Source organism: Meleagris gallopavo, chromosome 1 (genome assembly GCF_000146605.3).
Source record: "Meleagris gallopavo isolate NT-WF06-2002-E0010 breed Aviagen turkey brand Nicholas breeding stock chromosome 1, Turkey_5.1, whole genome shotgun sequence".
NCBI classification, from domain to species: domain Eukaryota; kingdom Metazoa; phylum Chordata; class Aves; order Galliformes; family Phasianidae; genus Meleagris; species Meleagris gallopavo.
The window spans coordinates 28,816,547-28,825,564 of NC_015011.2; the positions used below are offsets into that span (position 1 = coordinate 28,816,547).

At 40.9% G+C, this 9,018-nt stretch overlaps 1 protein-coding gene across 1 annotated transcript in view; it reads right to left on the reverse strand.

Moving 5' to 3' along the window:
- YAF2 (YY1 associated factor 2) overlaps positions 1-4,288 on the reverse strand; it is a 36,682-nt gene extending 32,394 nt beyond the window's left edge. The window contains exon 1 of the mRNA XM_031552131.1: positions 4,247-4,288. Within this exon, the coding sequence (XP_031407991.1) occupies positions 4,247-4,288 (42 nt within the window). The remainder of the gene's footprint in view (positions 1-4,246) is intronic.
- Between the last annotated feature and the right edge of the window lie 4,730 nt (positions 4,289-9,018).

Genomic DNA, 9,018 nt, shown 5'->3' on the forward strand with positions numbered 1-9,018 from the left:
TTTTTGCTTGGAATCACTGACTTGGTCTCATTTTGGCAGAAGATTTTATCCTTGACATAATCCATGTCAGTATCCTCTACCTCCAGCCCCAGTGTTACACTTTCTGTTTTTCCTTTTCACCCTTTTAATTAAATGAGGGTAAAATTAGTATAAAATACAGCATTTAAACAAGAAAAAGGAACAAAAAAGAGCAGAGGGATTGGATGCAATTACTAGAACACATCACAATGTAGGTTCAGAACCAAGGTCAGGTGAGGATATCTCTCCCCTGAGGAGAAGACGAGATTCCTTGTTGCTGTGTGAAAGTTATTGCAATGCCAGCATCCCTAAATGACCACACACTGCCTCTGCCTCTTACTGTCCTTTCCTTCATTCTCCATATTTTTGGCTGGACCTCTGCTGCTGCCAAGTGTGGGGCTGTGTTGTGTAGGAACTCAGTATTTGGTGGAAGCTCTTTATGGTGGTTCTTTTTCAAAATGAATAAATATATAACTGAGCAGGAGGAGTAATGAAGTTTTTTAATTAACATGGAGCATACCCTCAGGCTTTGCCTGTAGGTGAGGAGCACTGCAGTGAGTCCATTGCATTGACAGGTGGTCTGGGGCTGGCAGAGGAGATGTGTCCCAGAGGAACCTGTCAGTCAGCATGATGCGGTGCCAATTCCTCCTGTTAGGTAAATGGACAAGCATAAGACTTCAAATGCTTTGAGATTCAAGAATAATTTTTCAATAAAGGATTATATAGCCCTGCAGTGCTGCTATTTTTAAGCTGATATAAACCTTAAAAAAAGAAAAAAAGAAAAGAAAATTGCAATTACAAAGATAATTATAAATTATCACAGATCACCAGTGATGGAAGTGGAACATTGAGGTCAAGCTTCCTTAGAAAGCAGCAGCACTGCCCAGACTCCCATGTGTTGTGGTGCCCGGCTGGCACCACAGAGGCACACCACTGTTGCAAGAGCTCTCCAGCTAAATTTCTGCTCTCTGGCTGCTAAAAAGGAAGAGGAAATGGAGTTACATAAAAAGAAGTTTTAAAAATGACAAATCTCTGCCACAGTTTGTTAGCTACTGCTTGCAAAGTACATAAGGGCACATAATGCCTTAATATACCTCTCCCAGAAGTACAAAGTCCTTATACTTTCTCTATTGAATTACATGGTTTGGAGAAGAATTGCATTTTCCTGAAGACTGGATTTATGAAAAGACTATCTAGAAGCTTCTGTTTTAAATTAATTACAATGTCTATAGTATTCTAGGCAACTTTAATGACCAAATTTGTCATAAGTAAGTCTGTTTAACTACTACAATTTTCATATAAACATTGATAAATATTGCAAAGAATGAAGTGTTAGACATCTTTTTTATGATACTAGTAGAACATAGAGTAAAGGCTTCTGACAGTTTCCCTTATCCTTGGGGAAGTACTTAAGCAGATAAAATAATTAATAATGTGAGTTCCTAGTTTATATAGTAACAACAGAATATTTGTAAGCTGCACATGTAAGGAGATTTCAAATAAATTCAGGAGTTCTATCTGTAGTTCAATTCTTTGAAAGAAGAAACAAATCTTATCACTGGATTTATTTGTTGAAAAAAAGCTATTTCACAGGGAGGGAAGGGAGAAATGTGGCAGAAACTCCTTAGCCATGTGTGTCATTAAGTGCACCAAAACGAGTTAGATGCTCTGCTTGGGTTAGAGAGTGGAGCTTTATGCAAGCTGTTTGAACTTACAATTAATTCCAGATGAAAATCTGTCCCTGTGTAACTAGAAGAAGAAGATAACAAATGGTTTGGTAGACACAGGAAAAAATCACCTCAACAAGACAGTGACAGGAAATTATTGATTGACTTTGGGTTCAGTTAGTAACCTCAGGAGGTCAAATACAAGAGAGGTTGTAGAGCTTAGAAGTCTAAGAAGTGTACATGTTCGAAGAACCGTCTTCTGTCTTCTTAAGAACTTGCCTGGGATGCTAGCCAGAATAGCTTTGCAATAGCACCTGGCAGATAAAATTAAAGCATGAATCATAATCTCCCCAGTCTGCCAAACTGAGGTTTATTCAAGTTGTAGCTTTAAGATAGATTGCAGTTTATAATTTGATGCCATGTCCAAAAGCTAACTATCTCTTGATTTCAAACAGTGTTGTGGGAAGGTCAGGTTTGAGCTGGGTTGCAAGCCTGGGTTTTGTGTGATGAGAACTGAGAGAAGGGAGTTCAAAATCATGAAAGTTTCTGTCGTTTAAATTTAAATGAAATATCAGATGGACATTTGCCAGTATAGTGTATCATTCTGACAGACCACAATGCCCAAGGAGACAGAGCTCTTTGGATTACCCTGAAAGAATAAAGGACATGGTAACATTCTTACAAAGCAGGGAAAATAAGGAACGTTCAAAAAATAAGCACTCAAACTAGTTCCATAAATTATTTCAATGGAATTTCTAATATAGAATTCTTCATGTTTGAAAACTTTTTCTGAGATAGGAGGAAAAAGATCAGTCCTGGAAGAAAGCAAGAAAGATGTTATTTTCAATAATATAGGCATCATTCATAGGCTAATTTTCCAAAGAAAATCTACTTAATCTTTAATCTTTGAAGCTGTAGATTGGTTGGGTAACACAGTAGGTGTCATTCTCCCAGTTTTCATTTTAGATACTATAGCAGTCAAAGGAAGATATGGCTTCAAAGAGCAATAGAGCATAGTTTGAAATTCAGCATTGCTGGTAATGGACCAACCACTGGGAGTTTTTAGTGGCTTGTCTGAGACAAGGGATGGACATACAGAAGTCTTCAATTATCAGATTATCTTGGTATGTGTGACTAACTGATAGTCTGAATATGAGGTTTTGTAAACTAAACATTTTGTAATTGGTAGCAAACCACCCACTTTCATCAACAGTAATAAAAAAGTGTTATGCCTTCTAAGAGTTTTTCTCTCTGTGCCTATGTATGCAGCAGATCTGTACTTCTTAAGAAGTGCTGTAATCCACAGATCAGAGTATATGATAGTTAGAAATGAAACGGGCTATCCCATTTATAATGCAAAGCAACCTGACTTTGAGTTATCAGCTCACAATAATAGAGCAGCTAGCAGACTTCACTGTGAGAATACAAATTTACATCCAGTCTCTTTGGTAGTGTCCACTCAAGACCTGATATTCAATTAACCAGTGGCAGATAAGACCAAAACCTCTGACAAGGGGAACCTAGATTTGGGTGCTGTTAGCCATTGTTTAGGTGCAGTTAATATCTGCTCTGGGGGTACTTTCAGTGAAATCAGTGGTGCACATTCTCAATATCAACTCCTACTTAACATTTATCTTTGTCTGAGAACTTCATAAAAATGCTTTTACATACTTACATCTAACAATAAAACCAGAGATGAAACCCAATAAAGATAAACCAAAGGCAGGGTATCCGTCATAAATATCTACCATAAGCTAAAGATACATATGAGGAATCTTGACTCAACTGAAGTAGGATTTGACATTTTAAGACAGATTTATCAACATACACTGGCTGCTTTATACTGCTACATGGCAATGCAAAGCAAATGTGACATAGTCATAAGCTAGGCCAGGCTTACAGCTGCTTTGCATTACTGGAAGAGCTAGCACTGGCCAAAGAGTAAGCCTGATTGTTAACTGACCAGCAGCCAGGCACAGAGGTCCTTCAGAACCTGACACTGGGGACCAGCTGGTAATTGTGTGCACTGCCAGAAAGAGCTATTACCAGACAATGCCAGTGTGCCCAGCTGACTTTTACCAGTTAAGCTGAATCATGGAAATCAGGGTGTGAGGAAGGATGGCACTTGGCTTCGCTATTTCTGATGTTGTACATCCAGGTATAGATCTGCAGCCACTTTCGCCTACGGAAAAGTCTATACTGGTCATTAATAACATACTATCAGTGACTAAATGTGACATTTTGGGAGCTTTGACTCTATGGAAAATTTGAACATTCCTCTGTTTCTGCATTATTGCATGGAGATGTGGAATATAAGAATGGCAAAAGGCAGATTTCAGAAGTAATTGTTTTTAAATTATTTTAAATTTCTTATAAAAATGCATTTAGTCCTTGTATCTGCAAGTTGTCACAAAGATTGCTGTACCTTAAGCATAGGTGATGCAATACAACCCATAAGAATGGATCCTGAACCTTTGATGTGTACGAAGCGAAGAAATTTTAAGTATAGAACCTCCATAAGAAAGCACACACCACAAACACACCACTGCTGTGTTTCTCACAGGACAGCCAAGATCTGCAAAAGTGACAAAGAAGTCACCCATGGCGATGTCAATACAGATTACATAAGCTTTTTCTGATGTTCAGAAGGTATAGGAAGGGTTGGCGTAGCAGGCATAGGAAGGACGATCCCTCACAGTGTGTTACCACTGTGGTTTGAAGTCCTTAGCAAAGAGCCCAGAGGAATTATTTCTGGCAAGTCCAATGGCTGTCCTACATGCGCTGATGGATGGTGCTGCTACATAAAACCTCTGAGTTCAGAAGCAACCATGAAATGCTTAGTTCATGGGCTGTCAAAGATGGGAAGTGTTGCAGAGCCTATGTTACCACATAAAGATGAACAGCAGGAACATCAGCAACAATGTGAGTGTGCCGCAGCTGCACAGGGCAGAAGGGAAGCCAGGGAGTTAAAAGAAAGAGACAGCCAGTTCCAGTAGATAGTCTGCGTGAAATCTTCCTTTTGTGGTCTGCTGGTTTATTTCATTTTTAATTGGTGAGGAACAGGGGTCATATTCTGATTCCAGGAGCATTCCAGAAGTCAAGAAATGCCACACATATACATCTGAACAACTATACAAGAGTAAGTTTCTTTATTTGCTTTAGTAGATACACGTTTTTTTTCTTTTTTCCCTTTTTTCTCTCTCTCTTTCTTATCTTTTTTAAAGCAACCAAACATTACAGGTAGGGCAGCCAATCGCGTAATAGCTGTTGGCTGTTTTTCCTATTGCACAGGCACATGTGAGTGCTCATTCACTCATTCATTTTCTGTGTTTGAAATCAGAGTCAGAGCATTCAGAAAAGCCAGTTACACATTGTGCTTTTCAACAGCATTAAGGTAACTGTCCATTGCTGTGCTGAGGAAAAAAATGTTCTTCAGCTGAGATGCTCGGGTATGTCACTCCAGAACACCACTTTCATTAAAGTCTCTGTAGAAAGATTAAATATGAGAAAGATTAAGTATGTTTTCAGAAGTCATTGTTGCTAGCTGTTACATGTCCAGTAACGTGCAGTTATCTCCTCTTGGTGCTGTCAGCCAGTCTTGAGGCATTTTTTGGAGGCCTCCCTTATAACACTCAAATCCCCAGAACTGTGGCAAAGTTCCCTTTTTTCTCCAGCCTGCATTCCTACCTATCTGAGCACTGGGGCTTAGGAGTCAATACTCCTCAAGTGTTTCAGCTGAAGAACCAACTCGGTAGCTAACGGGGTCAGATTTACTGCTGGAATTGACTGACAGAATTAATTTCACGATAGTATTGGATGTTTGCACTGAAATAAGCGTTGGCTCAAGCTCCTTCTTGCTGAGCCCTGCTTCCAAGCTGTTTGTATGTGATCCCAACTCAGCCTTTGACTACGAGTTTGAGTTCTTGACTGTCTGTCACTGTAAATCTTCAGTGACTCTGCTTGAATCAAAGCATTCCCTATGGGTTTTGAAGAGGTTTAAATGGATGCAGAATTTTTGGTTTTATCTTGTTTGTGGGTTTTTTTTCCTTTCTTTTCCGCCTGGGAAATAAAATAAGCAGATGGAATCTCAAGTCTTCTGAGATCAACTGCCAGGAAGAAGTTTTCTGTGGGTGTGCAGTAACAAGATAGAGGACAATTTGTCATTTATTGCTGCACTGCTGAGTCTGAAGTAATTGTGTCACTGTTGAACAGCCTAAGAAGGATGGGTGAAAGAAGGATGGGAGTATTGCTAGAAATAAAAGTGTAATGTCAAATGGGTGAGTTCCTCCCGCAAAAAAAAAAAAAGAAAAAAAAAAAGTCGATTTGCAAATAATAGAAAAAATGTTATTTTTCTTGATGATGTTAAACCATTTATGGATTAAGTTGCCTTATAAATAAAAAAGTTTACAGTTTTTTCTGGTTAGAAACCTCTGTTAATGGATGCAAATACAACATTAAAATGATTTGTTTATTGCCAGCCAAAGTATTCTGACACAATTATAGCACTCCATGGTCTTCCTTAATGGATAGTGTTAATTTTGGAGCCTATCTGGTTTTGCAGAAATTACTCACTGTATTAATAGGTGCCAGCTGTGAGATAAGCCACTGACAGCTCCGTAAAATACTGTTGTTCTTTCACACTGATTTCATGTACAGCTAATCACTGCACAGTCCTGCATGTGCTGCTGGAAGCTAAAAGGGAAAACCACCACTTCACTTCACTACTGTAAATATCTAGATGGTGAGGTATAAAATATTCTCCAGCTTGCTCTTGTTCTTTGCCAGGAGAAATAAAGCATTTTAAATAATCACTCTTTTCTGTTACATTTGTTTGAGGAAGGGGAATATAATAGGGCAGGCCAAGCAAGAAGACACTGAAAATCACTGAAGAAAGTTGTCCTAACATCATCACAGAGGACATGAATCTGAGCCACAACAGAAGATGGAGAAGCCTGCAGATAGTCATCATACTGGGCAGCAGAGGAGCTCTCTGTAGATTTGTTGTGTGTTTAATGGTGTAAAAGCTACCTCCAACTGCAGGACTCCATCCTTGTCACAAAGAGGCTGAGCCCTTGCCCTGTGTGCAGCAAGATGGAGGCACAGAGACCAGTCTGTGTCATGGGATTGCCATATAGAAGGATCACAGAATCACAGAATTGTAGGGGTTGGAAGGGACCTCTAGAGATCATCGAGTCCAACCCCCCTGCCAAAGCAGGTTCCCTACACCAGGTCGCACAGGTAGGCGTCCAGGCGAGACTTGAATATCTCCAGAGAAGGAGACTCCACAACCTCCCTGGGCAGCCTGTTCCAGTGCTCCGTCATCCTCACCATGAAGAAGTTCTTACGCACATTCGTGCGAAACTTCCTATGCTGCAGTTTCTGACCGTTCCCCTTTGTCCTGTCTGCACACACTGCAGACACTCACCACTCTGCCCCTCACACCTTAGATACTTATAGACCTGGATCAGGTCCCCTCTCAGTCTTCTTTTCTCAAGGCTAAACAGACCCAGTTCACTTAGCCTTTCTTCACAGGGGAGATGTTCCAGGCCCTTCACCATCTTTGTGGCCCTCCTCTGGACTCCTTCCAAGAGATCCCAGTTGCACCCTATATTAAATCATTAGATATAATAGTGGGAGGGAAATCTGGCACAGTGACACAACACATATGCATTAACTGACAAGAATAAAGCTGTGCTGCTCCCACAGCTGGCTGACCTGAGGAGCTGAGGGGCTGCTTTCCCAAGGTTAACTACCTGGCCGAGCATCCCATGTCACTGCCTCCAGCACTGTGCCCACTGCTGCGGCCGGTGGGCCTGCTGATCTGGCTCAACATCCTGATGGATCTGACAGGCTGTGGTGATGTGTGAGCAGTGGTGTAGAGCAGAAAGGCAGAGCAGAAAGTGTCCCTCACTGCAGCCAGACCCTTGGGTGTCTCCGCCGTAACCAGAACCCTCCCAACAGCTCCCCAAGGTGCTAATGGTTTGCACTGGCCTTATAGCTCTAGGGACAGCAAACCTCAACCTGGTCATTTTTGACTTTAAAAAATCACAGGATCATAGGATTGCTGAGTTTGGAAGGGACCTCAGGAGGTCTGTTGTCCAACTTCCTGCTCAAAGCAGGAGCAGCTTTGAAGCCAGACTGAGATACACCATGAATGGTTGTTTTCTTCCTTAAAATAAACTTGTTATTCTTTAAAAAAGGAAACAAGGAAGTGAGGAAGCTTCATTAGAAGAGTATTACACAGTCAGCAAAGTCAGCTACCCAAAAGTTAGGCAATGCCTGAGTTACAGCTGTCTACATGACCTTGACTTGGTCCCCTATGCAGGTGCATTATGCAGTACCAACACGCGTTGTTCCTCCACAGGATCTCTCTCTTGCTCAGCACAGAATACAGATGAAAGGGGAGCAATAAGGGGATCTTAAACTTGCCACTTTCTAACTTTAAAAGCTTCACCTTGGATCCTATATCCCAATTAATATTCCAGCAATGTAGAAGGCTACGTGCAGGAGGTACGATGTGCGTAGACCACGCCTGTATACACACTGCACCAGGTTTTGACCTGAACGAAAAGTTAAAATGCCTCTTAAAGGACTGAAAAATGAAGTTATCAAGGATGAGCTTTGATTTTATCCCCTTTTGCAATTCGTGTTAATTTTGGACGTGAGAGGTCACGTTTAGCAATTCTTATAGGAAATAATAAATCAGCTTATCATAGCAATTGTAAAACAAATACGACTGAGTTTGGATGTCTGTGTGAACAGTCACGTGGGGAGAAAATCCAGGCAGCTGGCTCCAAATAACTATTAATCCTCCCCAGAGCAGGAGCCAAGAGAATGGCCTCGGGCCTCTGAGAGCTGGAGTCAGCACGTTTCAGAAGGAGCAGCACTGAGGGAGCTGGGATGAGGCAGAATGGGAGAGCAGAACTCACATAGGATGACATCATTTGGTACAACAAATGCTGACTTTTTTCAATCTTATTTGCTCCAGCTTTTCTTTTCTTTTTTCCTTTCAGAGCCTGAAGTAAATTCCAGAATATAATACGTGCATAGCATCAAACATTAAAATTTCAGGGTGCTTAGGATTTAGAACTATTTCCAGGTAAAACTTCAAACACTCATGTGATCCTTATGAAGAGGCAGGAAATCTACAGACTGGGCTCAAAGGTGGGAAATCTCTGCTATTTTCTCTCTGCAGAGTTCAGGATCCCTCTCACCCTTTGCTGCTTTGTGTTGCCTTTGTGGATAAAATGCAGGGCACTGATATATTGGCTTTTTTTCGGTCCCCTAATTCCTATTAAGAAAATGGAGGAATTCTGACATGTTGGTGGCAACA